We start from the raw sequence: 26,395 nt of genomic DNA, 5'->3' as shown, positions 1-26,395 counted from the left end.
TTGGAAGAGCCAGAATTCAAACCCCTCTGAATCTTATTTTCCCAAGCCCACAGCTTCCCAAAATGTTCTCTTTGGTTGTGCAGACACCGTAAGACTGACAAATGTTCACATTAAGGCTGGGCTCTTGGGTAAACTAAGTTCATAATTATTGCTATGTAGGATGGATATAGATAATCCTCTTGTTTGGAGAAGTCACTCATTTAATTCCTTACAGCTGGAATTGTGTTAGGTTTCCTGAGAAAGTAACCTGAACTTGACCCTAGTCTTTTGAAATTCCCATACTGCAGAGATGTTTCTCAGGATAAACAGGGCATTTTACTTGGCTCACCCAGCTATAATTCAGCTTAAAAATTGGAGAAACTCGTGAGTTCTTATGCTGGTATTCAAAACACATGTTTTAGCTCGTGGAATTTAAAATAAGGCTTCAAGGCCTCATTTTTGTTAAGGGCAACGCATAGTTTTTAATCCAACAGCCGTGGGTCTGGCTTAACTTCTAGTCCTACACAGCAATCGATTTTCACAACTATTTAAACCGCAAATCATAATTCACCACGTTGGAAACACACTAACTCCAAAAATTCCCCTTCCTCCTCCAGCCGTTTCTGACTCAAATAAGGCGGGACCACCGAACATTCTTTCTTGCACTACCACACATTCCAAACCTCAAGCCCACCAATAATGCGACCTGCTCTTTAGCACATGTCCTTATGCTTGTTCATGGTTTAATCTACATTCTGGCTGTACTGCTGGACAGATGCAGGTTTCTTGGGGAGAGGCGTCCTCTCTCACTTGCCCCATGTCCTCCTGGGCTTGGTCCCCCTTTACACCCTCCCTCCTCCCTGCACTGTCATTTGGCATGTTCTCAAGAGAATGTCAGTAACTTTGACTCCATCTTAAATAAAACCAAACCAGGAGCTTTGCTGAGCGGAAATGCACAGTGCTTTTTTTTTTTTTAAAAGAAAAATATCAGCGATTTGGGGGACTGGTCGCACCGTAGTTCCCTCCATTAAAGCAGGACACTGCAAGCCTCCCGCACTGATGGGAAGGATGGTGGTGGTGAAGACGAGAACTGCGCAAGCGCACTCTGTGGAAGGAAAGCCACGGCACCTCCGCCTCGGACGCCATCTTGTAAGATGTATTTATCAGTTTAGGACAGAAGGGCATTTTACGCTTTTATCGTTTACCTACATGCTAAAAATCAATTTTATATATTCATAAATGAATAAAATACTGATAGTGACAGTTATCACTCTTCTCTCTACTTTCAGGCAACGAGTAAATCAAACCCCCTATGCTGAATGGGCAAGATTCAGCCCGGATAGAGGGCGAAAAAGGCATTGGAGAGGCTCCAAGAGAGGAGAAATGCTCTTTTTACCAGCATGAGTGACTTTTTCCAAACTCATACTGCCTGAAACATAAAATTTAATCATTAAAATAGTGCTTATCTTCCATAACTTCCACATTCTGCTAAAAAGAGGGTAAGGCAAATAAACAATATTCTCCCAAGTCCCCACTTCCACATGAAAGCAAACTCGAGACACACTCAAGCTCATAGCCTGGAGCTGTCAGCAAGGTTAGGCTGGATGTCCGGAGAGAAAGGATATCCGGAGGACTTTCCTCCTGAAGTCTGGAACACTTAATCAGTACTCCGGTCCTCCTGAAAAGAGCCAGAGGTGTAGGCGGAGTACAGGCTGGACACCAAGTGTGATATATAAACCTGATGTGAAATTCACAAGATGAATGACACCACGTAGAAATGTAAATCTTTGCTTCCACATGCAGTGTGTGACAAACAGATTGAGGTTTGCACCTGGCTCCTGTGCACTTCCAGCTGGTGTCCATGACTAAAGCACTTGAACCTTTCTCGCTAAGCCTAAATTTTATCATCTGTAAGAATAGGGGCATGACTAGTAATGTATGCCCCACTTAGGACTGCTGTGAAGGTTACAGACGACCCACACGAAGTGCCTGGCACACAGCAGACACTTGAAGGTTGAGTCCTCTTGCTACTGCCTGTGCTCCACTGTTACCTGCTAGGGGTGGAAACGGAATTCTAGAAACTGAAAATCAGAGCAAGTATTGGAGAACACAGGTTTCAGATTACTCCGAATCCATTAAATATATACAATAAATCAAACGAACACAAACATGAAGAACCAATTTTCAAGATCAAATAAATCTAACTACTAAAATATACCCACCCAAAATTTAACCTAGCTGATAACTGCAAATTAAAATAAGGAGTTAAAACTAATTAGCAAAGCTTTTCTAATATAATGACCTAACGTTGGTCAAAGTATTGTGAAACAGGCACTATAATATTTTTACAAAGCTGTCCAGTATCAGAAGTCATTAAATATTCATTACAATTTTACCCAACAATTTCATTTCTAAATGATTCCTAAAGAATGAAACCAAAATATGGAAAATTTGATATGCTTGATGATGTTTGCAACATTATTTATAAAGTGATATAAATTATATACTTTATGAAATGCATGAATAAAACTATAGAAACAAACACTGTGAGAAAAAAAGTGATAAAATACTATCTAAAGAAAGCTAAGATACTAAACTGAGTAGAATCTACGATTATAACATGAAAAAATTAGTGTGTATAGGAAAAATGTTAACAGTGGTTATATTAAGAAAGCAGGATCTATTAAGTAATTTTTTAGCATCTTTAGTTTCCACTTTGGAAATATGGGCAGATTTTTTTGAAAAATAAACATGCATTTGACTAAGGTACTCCAAGCTGCTTTGATAAAAATCAGATCATCTACTGATATTCATTTCATGCATTCTCTTCTGTTAACAGTACAGATGGTATAAGCCAATTCACAGCTTCTGGAAGTGCTGTTTTCACAAAGTGAGTCAGATTAACATTGAAATGCTTACCCTTTTTTTTAAAGGCACAATGCTCCACAGAACAACCTGTCCCATCCTCACCCTGTCTTCATTTCTACCCATTTCCACTTTCAAGTTGAAGGAAGAGGAAGATGAAGCAGAACAAACTAGAGCCTTTATCCATTGCCGGCTCATGTGCCCTGCAAGTCCCCACAGCTACCTCGGTGAGGTGAGGCCGTCTTAGTCCCTTCGCCTCCAGCAGCCTCACTCGCTCACCCACAACAATGCCAGGGGAGTGCACTAGGGTTTCACTAGTGGCCTCTTCATTTCCCACAAAAGGAACCTAAAGTGCTTTACAATAATCCACCCACATCTCCGTCTTTCGCAGATCAGAGCAGATGAGAGAATAAATTTCAGTAAAACACTACACCCATTTTTGCAGCATCGGGCAGGGAGGTAGGCTCAGTGATCTCACTCAGGCCGTCCGTCCTTCCCATCCAGGAGTCTATGGAGTATTGACCCAGCAGCCTGCAGCTTTCTAAACCGTCACCATTTAGGACAGACAGCCCTTTAAGCACCAGGGAATAAATATGTCAGTGAAATTGGACAGAGTCCTGCTCATCTTTTGGGGCAAAGATAGCTTGAACATCGCTCACTGCTGAGTTTCAGATCCAACCCTGGGAGTTCAGGCCACAATGGATGCATCTGAAGCAGGACCGGTATGGATGCGACTTTATTTACCCTGTCAACCAAGGGCTGTGCTGCTGGAGCCATGCTGGCGAGCCATGGCCAGGCTCACAAAGGGGCCTTGTAGCTCTGGGGCCCAGCCTCAATGGCCTGTCTGTTACGTCTCCTGGGATATTCTGATGTCATGTCCATCCAGCTGCCAGGCCTGGCTACTGACTCAAGTCCCTCATACATGTCTTCTTTTTTTGACGTCACAAATTTGAGACAAATGACACTTTCCAGAAATAAAGGGGTAGACCTCTAAGAAGGGCTTCCCTCCTCCCCTTACTATGCCTCCTACCTTATATCACACCTACTGCCAAGTGACAAAAAGCAAACTTAAAAAAAAAAGTGATTTAAAAATGGGGAAAAAAATCTTCCTAAAAAAAAAGGCAAAAAACCCCACAAAAAAACAGAAAGCCAATCCACATTATGCATTGTCATTTATCAAACTCTAAAGCTAAAGGGAAGGAAGAGACCTCATTTGGGGATATTTTCACCTTCTGTCAAGCTCTAGAGGTTTAGTTAAATATTCAGGAAAAAAAATGTGAAATATCACAAACCAAACTCTGATACCATTCTGGGGTAAACACCATGGGTTATCTTAAACTATGGTAAACCAATGTGGTACAAATACCCGAGATTTGCAGACTATTTTTTTCCCCTCTTCAAATCTGATAGTTTTTGAGTTTAAATTTCTCCTTTGGCCTAAGGAACTGTAAAAGGGTAAGAACAGGAGCCCCCAGAGCCCCATCTTGGACTCCCGAGCGGTGTCAGACCATGCCCACTTCAGGAAGAAGGTGTTCTGCAGCTGTCAGAAGTCTAATGTTGGTATACTGCTTCAGAGCTGGCCTTCCCAGCCTAGTGGAGGGAACAGCGCCAGCAGCTGGGAAGTGAGCGGATGACAGGCCATCTCTCTGCTGGCCAAGGCCCAGTCACTCCTTCTTCAGACGACGTACAGCCAAGGTATGCACACAACCACTGGGGTCGCATGGAGAAGCCTCAGTACATTCGATTTAGAGACAGATAAATAAAGCCCTTTGTGAGAACGAAGACATATCCAATAAATAGGCAGTGGCCACCTGTCCCCTCTTCTCACGCTCCATGCTCTCCGCAAGCAAATTTAGCAACATCTAAATGCTGGCAAATCCCCAATTTGTGTCTTCAGACCCAATTTCTCTCCTCAGAGCTTGATTTCCAGTTGCCTTATTTTCAATCGCCCTATTCATCAACTTTCCTATCTAGACAATCACTAAATCCTGTCAATTCTATTTCCCTGCCTCTCTTAGCATACAATGCTCCCCTGCCCCAGGGCCTCAACCCTCAGCAATTCTCGTCCGGACTACTGAGACTGTCCCTGAAGGTCCCCATGGCCCCCATTCTCCCTTGCCTCCAATTCATCCTTAGTGCCATTGACGCCAGCCCTTCTATCAAACATCAATATGGTCTCTACTTAAAAACAGTTGTTTCCGGGTAAATTCTAAAGTCCTTAGTACGACACTTACAGACCTTCACCCACTGGTCTCAACTTCCCTGTCCAAACACATCTTCTGCCACTTCTTACCACGCCCCATCCCACGAGTGCTCTGCATCACTGCAGCACGGTCCCAGCAAAACCTCCTAACATTTAGGACCTAAATGGTTTGTCCGAGGAGATGACATTCCCCCTGCATAATATATCCATCCTGCTATTTCACCTCTACCCCACAATTCTTACGTATTCTTTTGACCCAATTCAAACGTCACCTCCTCAGAGAGGCTGTCCCCACTCCCTCCAGATGTGAGTCACACTATCCTCTCAGGTCCCCCTGCGCTCTCCGCACGCTTCTACCCTAAAACGGCACACTGCACTGCAATGACACATTCAGAGGCCAGTTTCCCTGAGACCGTATCTTTATCTCCGAGGCCGGGACAGGTCTGCACAGTATACACACTCAGGAAGGGTTGTCGAGTCTATCAGCCAGTCAGAAGAGGAATTAGGGCAAGGAGGGAAAAGATGTTGACGACCAGGACACTTGAGCCAAACTCCAGCTGCCTCAGAGTGTGCACTGTGGAAATTTATTAATCTCTCCAGGCTTTAGCTTGTCATCTGTTTAATAAGTGAGTAGGACTATATGATTTCTATGGTCCCTTTAAGTCCTCTGTTTTAGCATTCAGACTGCATTTTCCTTTAAAATCTACAATGAAGAAAGACTGTAAAACCTCGTAGTAATAATATGTTCCAGGAGTTGGGATGTTCTCCACAAGGCCGGCCAGGAAAATTCCTGCTTTGCCTGGCCGCCAGGCAGAGCTCCCAGGGATGGCCAACAACTGAGGCCCCTCCCCTAAACTCCTGAATCCCCAACTGCCCTCTCTTCTGTTCCATTATATTTGTGGCCAAAAAGTGCCTTATTAAATATTATGCACAGGAGAAAAACCTGATAACAAAAACCTCATATGCCATGAAAACAGCAAATGCCAAACACATGATCGCTGGATTTTGAAAAGCCAAGTGAAACGTCTAGGCTTGACAATCACCTTGTTACCCCATACTCTGGGGGCGGCTGGTACCTCAGAACGGCCACTTCTGTTCTCGCAGGCTGAGGGGCAGGGTACGGCTTGACCATCTCGTGGAGCATCCCAGGGTGCTGGTCGCTGTAGAAAAGTCCATGCTCCTGGGTCTTGCTGACCGGGGACATCATTTGCTTGGTCTTGAAGGGGTACTCGGGTGGAGGACCGCGGGGATCCAGCACTTTACCTGCAGGCTGGGCTGGGGAGGGTCCCCCTCCTGCCTTGAACCCCTTGCCATTCCCTGAGCCAGGGAGGTGTTGCTTAGCACCATTCCTCTCCAATGACAACTGCATGATTCTCTCACTGAGAGAGCGGACGTGGCCCTGCTTCAGTTCTTTCAGCGCCTCGTCCTTGTGCGCCTGCCCACTGTTGGCACGGTTCACCGTGGGCCTCCCCTCAGTCCGGGACTTCTGACTGGTGCCCCCAGCCATGTAGTAACCATGACCTACAGCCCCCTGCTGCTGCTGTTGCTGCTGCTGCTGACCCCGAAAGAACTGGGACTGTGCTTTGGCCTCCTCGTAAGTGGGCAGTTCCTCGTTGTTCTGCTGAGGCTGCGTGGACCGGACCTGTTTCTCCATCACCGTATTGTCCACCTGGTGTTCTTGACCCTGCGGTTCCTGGCGTGCCGACTGGTAGACCATTTGTGGGTCTTCTTGAGTGAGGTTTTCCGTGGAAGAAAAGTTGTTTGTAGGGTGGGCTGGTCCTGCACTCCCTGTGGCCTGGTGCTGAATGGCCAGCAAGTTCATGTTCTCGGTCGGGGTGCCATACCGCAGTTGTTCCTGGATCAGCCGCTGTAATACTGTTCCAGCTGCCGCATCCTCGGAACCTCTCATTTCCACCTCTGAGATCCTCAGGAAGTTTGGGGAGTGGAAGTTACAAAGAGGGTCCTCCGCTGAAAGGTAAACAGAGGAAAAAAGGTATCAGATTGTTTCCCAGGAATATCGGTCTATAAGGAAGTGGTAAATAATTAACATTCTAAGCACAGGAGCATGAAACAAGATTTCAAATCCACTACCACCTCTGTGTATCCTGCAGTTTCTCCTGGAAGTGGTTCGCCAATTCAAACTGTCTCTAATACTCTTCCTTCCCTCGCCTCCAGCTTCCTCTTCTGCCCAGTTCCATCCTTCAACCCCTCTCTTTCCTTTAATCTCCCCAGGGTCCCCTTTTCTTCTTCATAGAAACATGCCAAGTCTTTCTTATCTTAAAAAAATACATGCAAAACCCAAAACCAAACAAAAGAAACCACCTTTTCATGGCCCTACATGTCCCTCTAACTGCCACCCTCCCTCTCCCCTTCCCTTCTCTTTTAACTGTCCTCAGTGAGCCATCTACACTTGCTGTGTCCGCGCACTGCCCTCCTTACTGCTCTGATTAGCAACCAAGCCCAGTGAGAATTTTCCAGTGCTCATATTACACAACTAACCCTTCTGAGGCACCTGGCATGCTGATCACCCACTCCTTGAAATGCTCTCCTAACTCGGCAACCAGGCCCTGGCTCCTGCTTCTCTGTTCGCTCCTCTGACTCCTTTTCCTCCACCTGCCCCTTAAATCCTGGTTTTCCCCATGGCTCTGCCCTGAGTGCGCTTCCACCCTCACTCGACAGGATCTCCTGGGTCGTCACATTCACCGCTCATCTTCAACGACGGGCCCATGACCCACGTATCCACAGCCGCCAGCCAATGGCCCGACTCCTTCAAATTCAACATGCCTTCTTCACCCCGAAAGGCTTACCCACCCGACCAACCCCGTATCCCTGCCTTGTCTAATTTCTGCCTAGCGAGGAACCTGGGAGTTTTCCAAAATCCCTTCCTCTTCCTTAGCCACAACATCTAGTCACTGACTGCCTGGCAATTCTACCTCCAAAAAGTCTCCCCGAACTCTCCTCTTCACTCCCATGCCAATCTCCAAGTAGATTACGAATAACCACAATACAAGAACCATTTTTAAAGTGCATGTGATATGCCACTGTACTAAATTCTGTCCATATAGTCATTCGTTCCATATGCAATCATGAGGTAGATATTAATTCCCCCAATCTTACAGATTAGGAGAGATTTAGAAAAGGTAAAGCACAGAGGTCACAGAGGTAGGAAGAGACAGAGCCAGGATCTGACTCATTTCACAACAAAATCTGGGTTCATTTCATACCATTATAAGCCCTCGGCATCTCATACCCAGACCACTCATTCCAACAGCCTGCTCAGCTATTTCCCTGACACGTGTCTCATTTCTGTTTCCAAACCCAACCCTTAGACCCCAACCTATCCTCAGCACTACCCTGCAAGATTGTTCAAATAGGAAAATCTAATCACATCAATCCTCTGCACAGAAATCCTCAATAATGACAGGATGAAACTGACTTTCTATGCCGTGGTAGAGCAGGCACTGCCTCACCTATTCAGCAACACTCCATGCCGCCACCACCCCACCCTCACTGGCAACCCCTGGGAGTTTAAGCTCCAACAATACCTAAAAACATACATAATTCCCAGACAGGCTGGCTCCCTCTGGCCTCTAGGCCTTTGCTCACATTGCCCCTCTGCCTAGAAAGATGTATCTCACCATGTCCTCCTGGGAAATTCCTAGCCATGCTTCATGTGATGGCGCCAAAGCTACCTTCTGAGGAAACCCTTTCCTGCGGCAGCCCAGCAGGCTCGAGCCCCCCTCCACTTGCAGATATCTCAGTAGAGCCACTATCACAGTAGGTGGCAATTAGTTATTTACACGAGACTCTAAACTCCTTAAAGGGAAGAATCATGCCTTTTTATCTATAAGGGTCTCCCTAGCACACAACCCAGTGAGGGGGATCAAACATTTTACCAGTAAAAGAACACCTACACAATTTCCGCAGAATATAAAATTTACCCCATTTTACAACAGTACTAGTAAGTAGTACCTTGAGGATATCATATAACATTATGACAGTAAACATTCTACCACTCACTACTGGCATGACTCTAAGCAAATCACCTACTCTCTTCTAGCTTAGTAGCCTCACCTATAAACTGAGGACGATGAACTAGGTCATCTCTAAGCAGCCTTCCGTTCTACAGTTCCACGCACTGATGGCTCTGTATTTCCATATATACACAACACGTCATTTCCCCCCAAATCATCTTTCTTCCCCAAGGTTGCCTTTTCTTTGAACCTATAAATGGCACCCTCATATGAGTGAGTCATCCTGATAGAAATTTCATATTTACTTTTGACCCTTTGTCTCCTTTGCTCCCTACATTTAATCACCTGCCAACTTAGGTTTTCTTAGTCCACAGTGAAATGAGGAAAAATAAAGGTGGGATAAGAAGCTTACAAGATATCTAAATAAATATATTCATGTATACACAAGTATGTATACCATGTCATTAGGTTTACAGTCTTGAATTGGCAAGGTCTGTCAAGGATTATATACCACTTATTCCTTTTGACATTAAAATATGAGAAAAGGTGAGAGCAGATGACATTTTTAGTGTCCCTGAAATTGCAAAGACTGCAACCCTAGCTTCCATGCCCTCAGCTGCTCCCCAGTTCTGGCTCCTCTTAGCAGTGGCTTAAATGTCCTGAACAGCCTCTAACAGCTCTTGCTTCTGGCCTCTTCTCTTTTCAAGCCACGCTGTATTTATTATCAGTCTTCCTCTACTAGAATTCAAGCACCGGAGGACGGGCAGTTGTATCTGTTAAGTTCAATACAGCATCCCCAGTACCCAGAATACTACCCTGATCCACAGAAGGCCTTTGGGAAAAACTGTTGAGTAAATTAAAGAACTTTACAGACTGGTTCCTGAAGCTCAACTCACACCTCTGTGACCTCAGACAAAGTACTCAGTTTCTCTGAACCTCTCTCCTCTGTAAAATGGGCCAACTTCATATCTGCCTCACAGGACTGCATGTGGAGTAAATTCAAACTTATTCCTTATCTCCAGAGAATGGACACTGTAACTGAAATATAAATCCAAAGTTCGACCGTAAATAAATTTAAATAGTAAAAACAGACCAGTGAAAGTCCACACGAGTGCCAAATAATCGTAGTAAGTGATGAACAACCCAAGGAGAAGACGATCAATGTGGGCTGAACTGGATCATCTCTCACTCAGTGAAGAGGGACAGAAAGCCCGCTATATGGCCAGGCGCGCTGACAGGTGCCGGGGCAGGCAAGGACAAAGGGCAGTCCTCGCCCTCGGCACAGACTGATCCAAAAGGGTTAAGGGAACAAGCAAATTCAGATAAAAATCACTAATTTTTAATACAATGAATAAAAATTCTATTGAAATCAAAATATATTTCCAGAGGAAAATTATATTTTTGGATGAATAATAAAAGGAATGGGGGCCCTGACCAGTGTGGCTTAGTTGGTTGGGTGTTGTCCCGTAGAGCTAAAGGTCGCCAGTTCAAGTCCCAGCCTGGGTTGTGCGTTTGGTCCCTGGTGGGGGTCCGTACGAGCAGCATCAATGTTTCTCTCCCTCCCTTTCTCCCTCCCGTCCCCTCTCGCTAATACATACATACATACATACATACATACTTTTTTTTTTAAAGGAACAAGGTCTCATCAAGCATGAAAACTATTAAATTCTCTTTTCATAAGCACATTTGGACCCTGAGATCCTTCCCCAGAGTGGTTTTAACAATTCCATCATAATTTTACCAATCCCAAAAGCCTTCAAAAATAGGCAGGGAGTTTTTACAAAGCAGCTACCTCCCTATTGTAGTTTTGAATTTCTTCTGAACTTCTGAATTATTTGCCAAAAGATTAAAATAAAGTATAGAAGGAAAAAAAAAATAAAAGAAAGACTCTGGGAAAGAGTACAAAAAATATTTAGGAATTGAAGAAACGTTAGGGAATAAATGGTATAATTCTGGAATTCCTATATACCTAGAAACTCTTTGTTGAGAGAGTCACAAATTATAGCAAAATAGTCTATTAACACCATAGCACAAATATTGAAAATAAGGCATCTGCCAAGAAAGAGACAACCAATAATCCTGTATGCTGATTTTTTAAAATGAGTATAGAGGGAAAAAATTATACAAAAGAACTAAAAGTGGGACACATCAGATCATTTTGTTTCCAACACAAGTGCCAGTGAAAGAACTTACCAACTTTTTCCCTGATGGTACCGTTTGGCTCCACCGTCAAGGCAGATGCTTCATGCCTCCCAGAATAGAGTGGAAAGTCTGGGAAAAAGTAGTTGGGGTCTTCCAGAATCTGGGCAGGACTATTGGGACTGTAGCAAGCAGGAGGAGGACCTGCGGGGGAGAAAAAGCAAAGTGTCAGTTAGTGCCAATAAAGTCCTCTCCCTCCTCCTTGTGTGACTCACAAGAGTCCATGACGCATTGTTCCACGTTTCAACTTGCAGTGGGAGCCCTGTCTTTTTGATTCATAAAATTCCACAGTTACTATTCAGAATTATCACCAGGCCGGCCACTCACCAAAATGACCCATGAAGTCAAAATAACAATCTTCAAGACGTGCTCAGTGCAGGCACGGACACTTTCACACAGCCCAGGGTCAAGGGCAGCGGCACCACCAGCAAAAGTCAAGTCCTCTGTGACTCTGGAGAAGTCACAAAGTCCCGGACAGGGAAGGAGGGGGACAGAAAACAGGGCCGTGAAGAGACTGGAAAAGCAACCGTAGGAGGAGAGGAGCAGCTGACTCTCAGAATACATAAAAGGTACAGAAAGGGGTGGCCATTCCTCCAGGATCCGTATTAGCGGGACCGTGTCCCAGCCCAGGACAGAGCACCCAGCCCGACTCTGAGGTGCCTGGAACCTCACATGGCAGCGTGGAGCTGGGGGCAGGGGCTCTGGCCCTCCGCCAGCCACTGGACTTTCAGCTCCAGTTTATCTGCTCCACACACAAACTGAAGTGTGCTTCCTGCTTCAATGAAATCGGACACTGTATTCAATCCCACAGTCACTGAACCTGAGATACCACTACCATGGCACTGACACCGCACACACAACGTCGTGGGAACACATAGAAGGCAGGATGGGTCCGCGGCACTGACTTCTCTCCCTGCACACGGTTTAAGGCTTTTTTTTTGGCAAAGTAACTTAGTTTACTCTGGGGAAAGAGTCATGTTATTTTCTTTTTTAACTTAAAGTCATTGCCTAAAAGATAATTCTATGACAAGAAAAATGTTTGTCAGCAATCACTTCAAACTGGTAATTTCAAGTTTCTTGCTAGGTTTGTTATCTACCTATTTCCCGTAAGGCCATAGCTAGTAGTAAATGACTAATTATTCTGAGGCCATAAGATGCGGATTCAGTCATCATCTTTGAGTTTCTTTACCTTATGAAATATTTGTACTAATATGTGTGCTCTCATGTATCGCAGGCATGTTTGGACTAGAGAGAAAAATCTTTCTGACAACTATAACTGACAACTATAATATTTATCTTATAAAGTTAAAAATAAATAATGTAGCTGCAAATTTCATCTTAAAGATGAATATAAACCAAGTAAGAATGACGGAGTATGTGAAGATCAGCCTAAAATTACAGTCCTAATGCACAGGGCAACTACCCGTCAGCATCCTCTTTTTGGCTAACCTACAAGGACTACCCTGGAAAGAAACCCCGTCTCCTTCTGGGCCTCATCCTCAACATCGATCAATCTAAAGGTCTAGGGCTAAAATTAGGAGTCACGGTGGCCTAGATCCAAAGGCTGATCCTGACCTGGCTTCTACTTCAAGCAGGTGGAAAATGTAGGTGGAAAACTGGGAGAGGGGCAAGGGACAACTTTGGCCATACGATAGAATTGCCTGGGATTTTAAAAATTCCAGTACCCACGCCTCACCTGGACCTCTTCCATCAGATCTCTGGGGACAGGGCCCACACACTTACATTTTATAAAGCTCCTCAAATGACTCCAGTGTGCAGCCAAAGTGAGAAGCCCTATGCTAGCAGAGAATAGTACATACGGGCAAAACACCAAAAGACACAAAAACACATTTCGGTACCCTAGTCCCACTACCTACCAACTCGGAGTCAGAGAGGTGCTGAGGGCCATACGCTTCAAGAAAGGAAAGTGTGATTTTTTTTTTTTTTTTTTTTTAACAGTGGATCTGGGTCAGGAATGGCATGTGCTAGCAGGTTACAACTTTGGGTGACACTCATCACATGACTAAGAACTCTAATGGAAACAGAGAGCAGATTGCTAATAAAATTGAGGCCTAACTAAGGATATGTGTGTCTGCGTATGTGCATACAAAGGAGTGTATGAATGTGTGTGTGTGTCGATATACTTCTGATATGGAGCCCAGGGAGGAACTCTGCACTAGGCCATTCCTTGTCACTGCAATGCACCTTGGCTCTCCATACCCAGGAGCAAGGGCCTGGGAGAATGGAGGGGATCTCAAGATACCACTCCACCAGGAGCCCCTTCAAGCGTGGCTCAGGCCCAGGGCCTCAGTAGTGGTCTGATTTTTAAGGGAGCCCGTGCCACTCAGGGACTCTGCTGGCTCCACAGTGTATAATATGTACATGTGTTGCTTCTGGGGGCTTCACAAAGACTATTATCATATAAGGTCCTCTGAACTTAGTAACTTGCAGTCACCTGTTTCTTTCAAACCAGTGTCTTGTCTAAGGATTATCACTCATGCAACTTTAGTCTTCAAGGGAAGGGTGGCGAAAGCAATGGCAAACAAGCTAAAGTCAGCATAAAGAAGTCACCTCGCTGTGGGGAGGGGCAAGTGCGGCCCTTAGGGGCCAGCCCTGCAGGGAAAGCTGGAGGTCTGTTTGTATTGCACTTGACAAAGGGTGAAATTCTGAAATACTAGTTGGACAGTTCAACATTTCTGCCCTATACTGACTATAACCCATTTCACCAAGAATGGTTTCTTTTTCTTTACAAAATCTACATGTCATTTGTCAACAAGAAAAATCTTTGCTTTTCTCTCTATGAACGTGACTGCTTTTGGCTTGCTTCTCAGGCACTAAAAACCTCCTTCCCACTATGGTTTTATGTTGTTACTTTCTTTGTAAGTGTCCAGGGGCCTTTAGGTAATGTGACCCTGAAGAAGACCTTTTTTCCCTTACTCAACAGCAGCAATAGCAAAGGACCTCATTGTTGAAGGAAAAGCAAATTAAGGCAAAATGGAGTTTTCTGGGGGAAACCCTGGTGATCTGCTCATCTGCTTCACCTCCACCATAATGAGTTACTTCCCTAAGATCAGATCCGGAATCGGTGAAGACCAACCTAACAGGCTCAGAAGTTTCCTTACACCTGTAAACACCGGTAAACAGGTATAAACACTGTAGGGCATTCAAACTGTCACCCCACTATCAACCAACACTCACACAGCTGGGAATCACCTGTCCTTACATTCCATGTCCAGCAGGCCACTCACAGAACCACCTTGGCTATAGCTTCAAGTTCTGGTTTTGTTTGGTTTTAAAGGCTGCCTACGGTCAGACCCTCTTTTAGGTGTCGTCAGTCTCACTGGTCCCCTCAGCATCCCGCGAATGTGTCACCCTCCTTCTCCAAATCCCAGCGAAGAATGTCATCCTCCAGCCTCACAGTCCCCTCCACAACTCCTGTAAAGTCCTCTCCGATCAATTTACCTCCTTAGTTGACCGCCACGTCTTGGCCCTACGCGGTCCTTCCTCCCCTCAACTGCCGCAGCAATTATGATCTAAAGCACACAACCTAGCCCTTAAACATCAACTGCCTAGTATTTTGCTGGAGTCATTTAATGTACGCTGGTGCTACTGCCCTGGGAAAGCTTGAAGACAGGCACCACACGTGTGCCTTTTGCTACTTCTTGCAAGTGGTATATGGTATATGCTCTCTTATTGTTTGCTGACTGATGGAGAACACGGCATTGTCCTCTGGGAGGTCTCACTACCAAGTAAGTTTAAAGACACGGTCAAAGATCCCTCCAAAGCCATTCTCTGAGAGCTCCCAATGATTCCTTGCACAACGCAGTTCCCTGAAATGAGGGAGCATTTGTTCTCGCCTTTGCAGCTGACAAAGGCCCTGCAGCCAGAGGCCCATTCCTCAAGGCCTCCACGAACTGCAAACCAACTCCCAGGTGTTACTTCACCAACGGGCACAGCCTTTGGCCAGTTCCATGTAATCCCAAACCTCCTAACACATTTAAAAAACAATTCCACTTTCTAAATTAGTGTAACCTTCTAGAGATTTCAACCACAGCAACAAACAATTCTGCAGCTTCTTTCTACCTTCCCTTCCAAAGAGCTCAAGAATTTGCTGAGTGTGCAGGTGGCCTCAAAGTCAAATGTAAGCCATCAAGCCTTTGGATTCTGGCAGGTTTTTCCAGGGACTGGAACACGCTGCTCATGGAGACAGATGCCCTACGAGCAAGGTCCAGAAGGGGCCTGAAGAATCCATGACTAGTACCTGAAAAATAAGGTCTGGTCTGTTCCCAAGCCCTTGAGTGAAGCCAAGCTAGCTCGTGTGCGTCCATCAAGTCACACTGCAGGAAGCTGAGGCCTGAGTGGAGCACAGCCAGGCTAGGTCACAGCACCTTCCTCCATAAATACCTGCATGCAACACACACTTCACAGAAGGACACAGGAGGCTCCACCGCACTGAGCGCACATACTGGAACATGCTTTGTCACTCTCTTGCCCCAAGGAACCAACATTTGAAACCCAAGATGGAAGTGAGCAGGGGGTAGGAAGGGGGGAGGTTTCCAAGATTCCCATCCCCTACATGGAAAGGTCTTCCTGGGCTCCAGGCTCGAATTCTAATTTCTGGACCTATCTATCTAGTGTAGAAAACAAGTAAAATAAATGCACCAATACCTATTTAATATAGTTTCTCTCAAAGTAGAATGCTGACTCTCCCAACGTCTTGTGGTGAACAACTTTATCTAAGCTGTGTTACATTCAACTTTGTGATGCTTATTTAGACAACCCTCTGAGATATTATCAGTGTGAACCAAAATGCAAAATGTATGCTTAACCTTTAAAGTAACAGCTGAGTTCAACAAGGCAATATGTAGGAGTTACAAACACAAAGAAATGAGGAAGACTGTCCTTCACCTGCGGATGTTATTATTTGGCTCTGCAGACCACGTGCACCCAGAATTCAATGCAGAGCAAGTGCTCCATTAAAGGGATACAATGCTTTGGAAGCCTGTAAGTAATTCATTACTACTTGTTGATTGAGGGCGATGATACAGAGTTGAAATGACAAGGAAAAAGAGGCATGTGAGCTGAACTGGAAAAAAAAAATTGAGAAGGATGTATGCTACTCTGCTGGGGGGGTGGGGCGGGTGCTAGGGAGGAAAGATCTGCCAGCAGGGTGAAGGAGAAGCACAGCTACTGAGTCGAGAGAGAGCTGCATCTCTTAAAGGATGGAAGGGTTCAGTGTGGCTTGGGTATCGGTAAGGAAGAGGATAGAGCTCTATCTACAGACCTAGAATCCACTATTTAAGGGGGCTTTTCAGAAGCATTAGCAGTATGTTATTTTCATAACCCCACAAAACCAGAAAATAACTTAGAAATTAGATAGTTCAACTTCCAACTATTACCTACCATATTCCTGATAGTCAGTCAACTCTAAATGTTTTTGGAGTTAGAGAACCCTGCACTCCCTGTGCGACCTGGGGGGTAGGTTCTACCTTCCACAACAGAAGCCAAACCTTCCTTGTTGTTCTGGCAGTTAGGACAACCTAAGCTTAGTAGTCAACTGGAGGTTCTACCTGAACACCCTGAATCTTGAGGAAATGTCAAAAAGACAAGGGGTCCTGACAAATCATCTGAGTAACACAATCACCAGGCGTCCGGGAAGGGCAGTGGTGTCCGTAGTTGGTCCCCTCCTCACAACACAAGCAGCTGGGTGCCCAGTGCATCTTCACACAGGTTCCTGTCCCTTTTCTGAGCCTTCTACTTAATGTATGAGCCGCCCAATACACTCCCAACAAATTCCTGCTATGCTTAAGTTAACCAATCAGGAACTTCTGCCTGATAAAAAGACTTAAATTTTAAAAATATTACTTTTCCTGATTCCCATTCTAAGAACACAGCACTGTTTTTATGTCAAGCACTGCGTGACTTTGCACAATCTGCCTTGAATTATAGTAACTCGTGTCTATTGCCTTTGCACAAACCCTGGAGAAACACGGGCAGTTCTCCCAGTTTCCTCCAGCTGGAGAATCTTTCTCCCCTGTGAGTCAGGGAAACTCTTGCCTTGGCACACACGAAACGCCGAAACATGTGCGCCGACTCTCTGGCTGTCTTCTGAAGCTTTGCTTTAGTGCCCCTTCCTCCAGGAAGCCATCCACATTCCTCCCCCAGTATATACACCACTTCTCGTATGCCACTCCCTGGCGCTCCCATCTCATTTCACGCATAGTTATGCCACAAAATGTTAAATTCCCTTGGTCTTTAGGTTTTTTCCTCCCCAGATTCTAGTAGAAATAAGATCATAATAAGTGCTCAATACATATTTAGTGATTTTATTAATCATCTGCAGAGGTTCATAGGACCTAGCAGTTTCCAGTTGAAAATGGGCACTCAATAAATATTTATTAGTGGAATTGAGATCCATTTAAAAATAACCAGTTATAAACATATTCTTAATTTTACAGAACTTAACTCAAAGGTAAGTCTGTCTCTTTCAAACTCATCAGGAGACCAAGGCTGGTAAAAGCGACTGGGGGCGGGGGAGGGGGAAAGCCATCTAGTGCTAAAGCAGGTTAATTACAGGTGAACAATGATCCAATTCCTTAGAGGCACTTCGTACATGGTGTTAGGACATCACAGGGATTTTGTAGCTTGAACACAAACTCGCATTTACAGGAGGGGGCTATTTCATCCCACTCCACCTGCGCAACTCTGCACAGGGCTGTGCCTCAGGGCCGCCCTGGCTCCTGCTTCCTTCCCTCGCCTGGGAGCAGGAGCAGAGCCTGGGGCCCTGGGAGCGTGTGCTCCGGCACCATGAAAGGAGCCGTCCCAGGCCTGCCCATCACACCGAGCTGCAGGAAGACCACACAGAGTCACAGGGAATATACACAGGGAGACTGTCCATAATGAAAGGATTTTATCTACAAAGAGGCAATAATTTTTAAAATTTGGATTTGAACCTAAAATCCAAAGGTTACTTAAATATCTTGACTCAAAGTGTACTAATAACATCAAAATTCATAATTTGTGTTGATATATTTGGTACTTAAATTAGCTAAAACTAGAAATACCTAGATTCCAGAGATTCTTCTCCTTAGGTGTTTTTCTAAAACCACTTTATTGAGGTATGATTGACATGTAAAAAGGTGTACATATTTAATGTATACAACTCGATGAGTCTGGGGATAAAAGTATTAACCTGTGAAACCAGCACCACCATCACGACCAAACACATATCCATCAATTCCCAAAGTTTCCTCCCACCCTATTTATTATTTGTGTGCATTTGTGGTAAGAACACCTAACGTAATTAAATTGACTTTCTTAGCAAATTTAAGTACACAATAAAGTATTGTTAGTATAGGCACTATGCTGAACAGGAGATCTCCAGGAATCATTCAGTCAGGTAAGTTTTAATAAATAAGCCCTATATTAATTAAATAACTGAAGTTTAAATAACCTTTAAACATATTTGTTTATACCTGTTTCGGGACCACAAAGGTCCTTGGCCCTTTTGGGGGGCCCTGGCACACAGGATGCTTCCACTGAGAAAAAAGAATTATTATGGGTAAGCGCCATTGCCTAAACATGTTTCTATCACTGTAATACAGACAGTAAGTCTTACCAGTTTTTGAATGAAGGAAAACAAACAGGATGAAAAGCCTTAAAATAAAACCCACGACATAGAACGACAATATGAATGCATAGGCACGCTCTTCCAAGCTCCGTCTGTCACCCACACAAAGGAAGGAAGGAAGGAGAGGAGCAGTTCAGACACCCTGGCCTGCCATCCAACTCCTCCAGCTTCCCGCATCCGATCAGTGATCTGCGCCTGTGGTGACAGCTAAGTGACAGCGCCGTGTCTGCCAGGCAGCAGCGTCTCACAGGGCCTGGGACTCTCAAGAGACACGTAAGCTTCTTCTCATCACGCTCACCCACCTCCTAAGTCAAAAATCAACTCCTAATGAACTACATAATTTAAAGCAACCAATATTCCCCAAGAAACTAAATATCCCTTTAGCAGTAAGAGTATAATCAATAATAGCAGGAGCTACGATTTATTGAAGGCCTATTAGTTGCAGGGATGATATGAAAGTATCATTAATAATCACCACGCCATCCCCATTTTGTCAATATGGATACAAGGCTCACAGAGGTGAAGTGATGCCCAGAGTCACAGAACTAGCCAGCAGCACAGCCCCTCCAACAAGAAGGCTCTTTTTACTATGCCTTCAAAGAGCCCTCCAAAATCCCTCACTTCATCCTAAATCCTCTTTCCCTGCCCAATTTCATACATTAATATTGGGGGGGTTTCAATGAAATGCTCTTGCTTGTGGATAATGAGGGAAGGTACTTGCAAAGCTTCCTTCCCTGCATATATGAGGCAGAGAAGGAGCCAGAACTATTTTGTGTCATTCCTTAAAAAAAAACTCAACCTAATAATAGCACACTCGCTGCCAATCACCAGAACAGAGCACCAAGGCAACTTCTGAGGCCCCGCTTCCTCGCCCCTTCCGTTTGGCTGCATACTGTTTTCCCGGTGGAGTCTCTACTCTCACAGTGAATCCCAAGCCCGTGCTGCCTGTCACTCGTGGAACATGTAAAAAAAGTCACTTCCAAGCCCCCACATCAGACCGGTAATATCAGGATCTCCAAAAATGTGGAGCAGAAATGAATTTTTCCACAAGTGTTGGCCAGAAATGAATTTTTTGGGCCCCCCTCATGGCTGACTTGAATGCAGAGTCAGGTGGGGGAAGCTGGTGCTCCTCTCTGCCACGAAAGGTCTGGGACTGCACATGCACTCCTGAAAAGTTGTGGTAAACTGTTCTGTAAATAGATCACATTTTACACCAAAATGTGTTGATTTGATGAATTTAAATAATGGTGAATAAGGAGACATTCCATAAAACAGACCAACCCATCTGCACTGAGTCCTATGATGAAGTGAAGAATCCTGTGTGTAAATTTTTTACTTTTTAATAAATTCCGGTTTGAAGTCAATAGTTTTAGTGCCCTATATTGCATAACTGCTAACCTGATCGGCTGGTAAGGAAATACGGCTATTTCAATTATAAGTAAAATATTGTTATAAGATACAAAAACAAAGCAATTATACCAAAAACAACGTCTAATTCAACATGAGGAAAAAAGCCCATGAAGCTGCCTACCATATATGATAAATGCTTGCTAGATGTGACGCTCAAAAATCACATGGCCAACTACCCTAGTCATGTAAGACAGCAGCTATTTGATTACAGGGAAGGAGGGCAGAGAAAGTATTCTTACTGAGCAGGACACGATACAAACACTCTCTCAGAAAATCCTCATAACTCTGAGAAATGGGTTTCATTATCTCTTTTTTGACCTAAACAAAAGCAGGAATGGCATACATAATCTGGGTCACACAGCTCATAGCTACGAGGTTAAGATGCAAACTCAGTTTTGACTCTTCCAAAGCATTCCACGGAATTTCAGTGATATTTTTCAAACACCTAGATATTTGTGACAGTATATGGGTTCCTCATAACGCCTGTGAGTTCCAATGGCTCATGGGTCTGTGAATTTGATCAACAGCAAGATGAAGAATTATTAACTCATTCATCCATTCATTCATTCCACAGAGATAAAGAACATTGAGCATCTGCCATGGGCCAGGTAGTGCCTGGTATGGGGGACCCAAATCTGATAGGCTGGTATGGGAGACAGACGTGTAGAGCAGACAACTGCCAAACAATGAGGAAATGAAGTGACGGTTCAAGGTCAGTTCATTTCAGGGCAGGTTCAAGGTCACGTGGAGTGGCAAGCTGGGACAGCAGTGTCGGCATTCGTCTCAGAGTACACACACTGGATCTAGAACTGTGTGTAGTGACTACAGTTACCTCTTTCCCCACTTAGGCCTTCTTGTTTTGGATCATAGATAGCCCTTTAAAAGGATCTGTCAAGAGCTACAGAGCTTCTCTCTAGGTCTAGAACAGCATTTTTCAACAAGTGTGCCACAAGGATTTTTAAAACATGCAATATCTGACTAATTAGTTGGGGGCACGGACCTCTTTTCCCTTAGACTGTCAAGTAAAACAAATAACAACAGCCAACACAACAGCTATCTGGTGTGAATGCATCAAAATTATACTTATTTTTTTGGTAAGATCAGCAAAAGATATATTTTTTTGGTGTGCTGAAGATTTTTAGTATTAGCTTATGTGTGCCATGAGATGAAAAAGGTTGAAAATCGATGGTCTAGAAGAATGCATAGCCTTCACTACAAACCCCAGAGTAAAAACTCCTAATTTACAATCAGCTGTGATGCTGAGAGGGAGAACAGAGGGAAACACGCTGCAAAATAAAATGTTCTGGAGGAATATCAACTGGGGGTCTTGGAAAGGGGGTAACCAAACACTGCTGAGAATTTTCTGTGTGAAGGGCACTATTCTGAGTAATTGACAGTAACTCACTGAATCCTCATAATTACGCTACGAGGATTATTCTCATTTCTCAGATGAGGAAACAAAGGCACTGAGAGTAATGTGCCTAAAGTCACACAATTAGTAAAGGGCAAGACCAGGATTCAAGCCGGCTAGTCTGGCTCCAGGAGTTCATGGCCTTTATCACTATGCCAGCAGAGCTCAAACTTTTCAGTTAGAGGACACCTTTACACTGAAAAATTACTGAGGACCCAATGAGCTGTTGTTCATGTGGGCCATATCTATCAACAATACTGTATTAGAAATTAAAATTGAGAAACATTAAAATATGTTAATTCATTTAAAATAACAAAAATAACCCATTATAAGTTATATAAAATACTTTTATGAAAAACAACTCATTTTTAAAACAAAAAGCAGTGAGACGAGTGCTGTTTTATAATTTACAAATTATTTATGCCCAGCTTGATAGAAGACAGCTGGGTTCTCACATTTGCTTCTGCTATCAGTCTATTCTATATGATTTTTAGTTAAAGTAGATGAAGAAAACCTGGCCTCATTCAAATACGTAGTTGGCAAAAGAAAGTGTATTTTAATAACTGTTTCAGATAATTGTGACTATTTTTTGAAACTATCCAAAACTCAACAGTGGAAACTACTTAAAGGTAGTTGCAATGTGAAATATAAAAGCATGTCATGGGTTCGCCTCTATAGTCTATTACATTAAAATCTACTGTTCATCTTTCACTTTGAAGAGAGCTTTGTTTACCCTGGCAGGATTTTATAACATCATACATTGGTCATTTGGGAAAAAGTGGTTTTCTGAATTATGCAGATCTCCCATACAGTGAGAAATTTCAAGTGTAATATCCACAAAATCATATCTGTTAACATATCATGGGTTGCAATCATCAGGAAAGTCTTTTACTTAGTATTAGGAAACTGTCAAGCCAACAGTGGCAAACATGGGTTTTCCAAAATTCTAATTTTCACTTGAAAGCTTTAGTTTTATCATTGGCAACAAATACTGTCCACTGATTTTCTTGAAGTGACAGGCTTCATTTATTCATTTTTAAGAAAATACCTACCAAATACCCATCATTTATACCTACCAGCATAACCATCATTAGTTATTCTTTCAAGTGAAAATAGCGTTCCACGAAAAAAGTTAACCTCAAGACGTCCAGTCAAGATGGCAGCATAAGTAAACATGGCTCCCCTCCTCACACAACCACATCAAAAGAAAGGAAAGGGCAAGAAATTGGAAACCTATTTGAAAAATAATGAAAGAAAACTTCCCTAATTTGGCAAAAGAAATAGACATGAAAGTCCAGGAAGCACAGTCTCAAAGGAGATGGATGCAAAGAGGCCTACTGTAACACACATCGTAATTAAAATGCCAAAGGTTAAAGACAGACAATCTTAAAAGTAGCGAGAGAAAAGCAGTCAGTTACCTACAGGGGAGTTCCATTAAGACTGTCAGCTGATTTCTCAAAAGAAACTTTGCAGGCTAGAAGGGACTGTCAAGAAATATTCAAAGTCATGACAAGCAGGGAAATACAGCCAAGATTCCTCTACCCAGCAAAGATACCATTTAGAATCGAAGGGCAGATAAAGAGCTTCCCAGATAAGAAAAAGCTAAAGGAGTTCACCATCACCAAACCATTATTACAGGAAATGCTTAAAGGACTTACTTAAGAAAAAGAAGATCAAAACTATGAACAATAAAATGGCAATGAATACATAGCTATCAACATTGAATCTAAAAAACAAACTAAGCAAACAAAAAGAACAGAGACAGAATCACAGATACAGAGAGCACTGTGATAGTTGCTAGATGGGAGGGGATATGGAGGAATGTGTGAAGAAGTGAGATGATTGAGAAGTACAAACATATAGCTCCAGAATACCCATGGGGCTGTAAAGTACAGTATAGGAAATGGAGTAGCAAAAGAACTTATACGCATCCCCCATGGACATGAACAGTGGGGTGGGGATTGCAGAGAGAGTGGGGGGTGCTGGGTGTAGTAGGAAAGGGGAAAATATTAGGACAACTGCAGCAGCATAATCAATAAAATACAATGTTTAAAAAGTTAAGCTCACTACTCGGTCACAAATACTCTTCCTCAGTTTGCAGCACAAGTACTTCATGTGTACTTTCCATTTCCTTACACAGGCATTAAAAAGATGTACTTGAGGTCTGAGACTTTGTAAAGCTAATCATTTGTACTGCTTCAACAAGAGCATGTGTGCAACAGGCTTTTGACGTTACATGTTGGTAAGGAGTGGTCTGACCACTCACACAAAGGCACCGGCAGGGCTGCCCAGCAGTGCTCAGCACCGTCAGTACAAATGTCTACAGAGTGAGAAAGGCACGTGTGTTTTAAAATTATTATGAAGATAGTTTTTAGGTCTTACAAACCTTCAGGGTTCTACAGACAACACTTTGAGAAACGCTGCTCTATGTTATATAGTCTCTTCCCCAGGGAAGAGACCAAAAGATATGAAACTTAAGGAAAACTTTAAGATGAAAATGGCTGCCAACCAGTTAGGACTGAATTACCTCCCTGCCCAGGCAAAGGAAGGTGCTCCCCCACCCCCCGGAAACTGGTGATCTTGAAGAAGGCACACAGAAGCCCTTTGTTGTAGCGCAAGGGCTTGAACACTATTTGTCAGATGAATGGATGCTGTTGATTGAAGAAAATGCATCTGAAGAGAGAGAGCAGCCCCTCCAGAAAACACCTGCACATGAGTGCATCTTCTTGCCCTTGAGCAATTTTTATAAAAAGGAATATAAACTGATATTTCACTAGCAAAAAGTCTCCATGAGATTACTTTTAGGAAGTGGGGAGAAAAGAAACTGTAATAACTTGCCCAGCAGGAAGTCAGGCAATCCTTGGACAAAGGGAAGGATGTTAAGACATGGTGACTTTAGAGAAAAGAGAATGATGTTGTCAAGCCAAAGGACTGGAGTATTAGAAAGACTTAAAGAACAAAAAAGACAGACGAGAAAATACCTTCTAAATGGAAAAAAAAATGTGCCAAACTTTTTGTTTTGTTTTGGCAAATCTGCTTCTTAAACAATGCAAGAGTCCAGGGTCTACCACTTATGAGTTTTGTGAACTTGAGCAAATGAATTAGCTTCTTGGTGCCCGTTACCTTCTCAGTCAATGGGGGTGGTAACAGGACCTGTTACGTAGGGCTCTTATGAAGATTAAATGAGACAGTATAAAGGGCTATAAACAGTGTTCCAGCATATGATAAGTGCTCCGTAAATTCTAGCTTCTTTTTATGAGAATGGGGAAATGTAACAAGAATCATTGCTATAAAGTTCACTTTCCAGAGATGATCAAATCCGTGAGCTTAAAAATAAAATAGCAAGATGCTCAAACAGATCAGAGATGAACGCTTTCAGAGGTTTTTAGGTCAGGCTGTTCAGCTGACTGACAAACTAGACTAAAATTACATTTTCAATTTTCCAAGAATTTGAAATGAGGAAAGTCTTAAATACACAATTTCTGTGAAAATAAGCTTAACGTTGTGGTCCTACTATCAAAAAATAAAATGAAACTCCTGACTTGCCTGGCCACCTTGGCATTCAGGTTCGGGATCAGATGGGCCTGGAGAAGGTATCAGGGCTCTAACCTGAGTACCCTCAGCTGCCAGGAGGCTCCATCTTCAAGCAGAAGGACAGCAGGGTAGTTACTAGGAGTCGGAGGAGGCTCTCTGTGGTAAGTATGACAAATAAGAAAAAACCTCTCCTTCCCTAGGCACCTTTGTTCCGTAACTTTCATCCCACCTGTAGTATAACAAGAAAAAGTCACGGTGTGAGCTCTGAATCTCTTCTCTGCATCTACTGCGGTGGATCCATCCTTCTCCCTGACCATGGAGGAGAAACTGACCCCTTACCACCAAAAGTGGGAGAGAGCCTAGTGCTTCAGGATCAAAACAGATGTGGCAATTTAAAAACTATTTCCATCCTACAAACAGTGAGTCTTATAATGGCCTGGCCAATAAGGTGAAAAATAAAAGAATAAAAACAGCTGACCTCACTTCAGGATACAGAGTATTATCTGTTGACTGGAAGACCCATTAGAACATTTCTCTAGTATGCAGTGCAACAGATAACTGAATAATTCTCCGGAAAAAAAAAGTCCAAATCAATGTGATAAGGACATAATGTAACATTTCTAGAGATTCTGAAATCCCAGGTCTGAATCAGCACAAAAGTATAAATATGAGCATCAATTTCATTGCTGTATTGATGAGCTTGAAATTTGTTTTTTTTCTTTCAATGGAGATCTTTGTGAATAAATAAAGTGACTAGGCTGATACTTCGAGGAAGCCAAGCCACGTGGAAAGGCCACTTGTAGCACTCAGTGTGCAGACCTAGCTTTCCGGTCATCCTTGCTCTGAGGCCAGACATGTGAATAAAGAAACCTCCAGACGGCCCAGTTCCAAACCACCCATTCCATCCAGCTCCCTTCCACCTGAAGTCCCAGGGACAAGGGAGCAGGAAAAAAAGCTACCTCTACTGTGGCCTACGTGAAATCCAGGCCCACAGACTCTGTGAGCATAACAAAATGGTTGTTTGAAGCTACAAGGATTTGAGGCCATTTGTTACAAAGCAACAGGGACTGGAACAATGATGATAGTTAACACATAACTCTTTCAATGTGTCAGATATTGTTCTTAGCTCTTTACATGTTTTAATTCGAATACATGGCATCCTTATAATGATCTTTAGAGGTAGGTATTAC

General features: G+C 43.5%; 1 protein-coding gene across 9 annotated transcripts in view; it reads right to left on the bottom strand.

The window, feature by feature from the left end:
- Window positions 1–26,395, bottom strand: part of AMOTL1 (angiomotin like 1) — a 152,563-nt gene that overhangs the window by 57,716 nt on the left and 68,452 nt on the right. For 7 of the 9 annotated variants that reach the window (XM_054592223.1, XM_054592224.1, XM_054592222.1 and 4 more), the window contains 2 exons: window positions 11,215–11,364; window positions 6,091–7,015 (listed from right to left, as the gene is read on the bottom strand). In XM_054592223.1, the coding sequence (XP_054448198.1) occupies window positions 6,091–7,015; window positions 11,215–11,364 (1,075 nt within the window). Of the gene's footprint in view, window positions 1–6,090; window positions 7,016–7,141; window positions 7,277–11,214; window positions 11,365–26,395 lie in introns of those variants that run through there. The other 2 variants (XM_054592227.1, XM_054592231.1) reach the window with 2 other exon arrangements.

This window comes from Pteronotus mesoamericanus, unplaced genomic scaffold, assembly GCF_021234165.1.
Source record: "Pteronotus mesoamericanus isolate MK-2021 breed Mesoamerican mustached bat unplaced genomic scaffold, CSHL_Meso_final scaffold_36, whole genome shotgun sequence".
Taxonomy (NCBI): domain Eukaryota; kingdom Metazoa; phylum Chordata; class Mammalia; order Chiroptera; family Mormoopidae; genus Pteronotus; species Pteronotus mesoamericanus.
The sequence above is the reverse complement of the archived record's forward strand: the minus strand, read 5'-3'. Positions and strand labels throughout refer to the sequence as shown.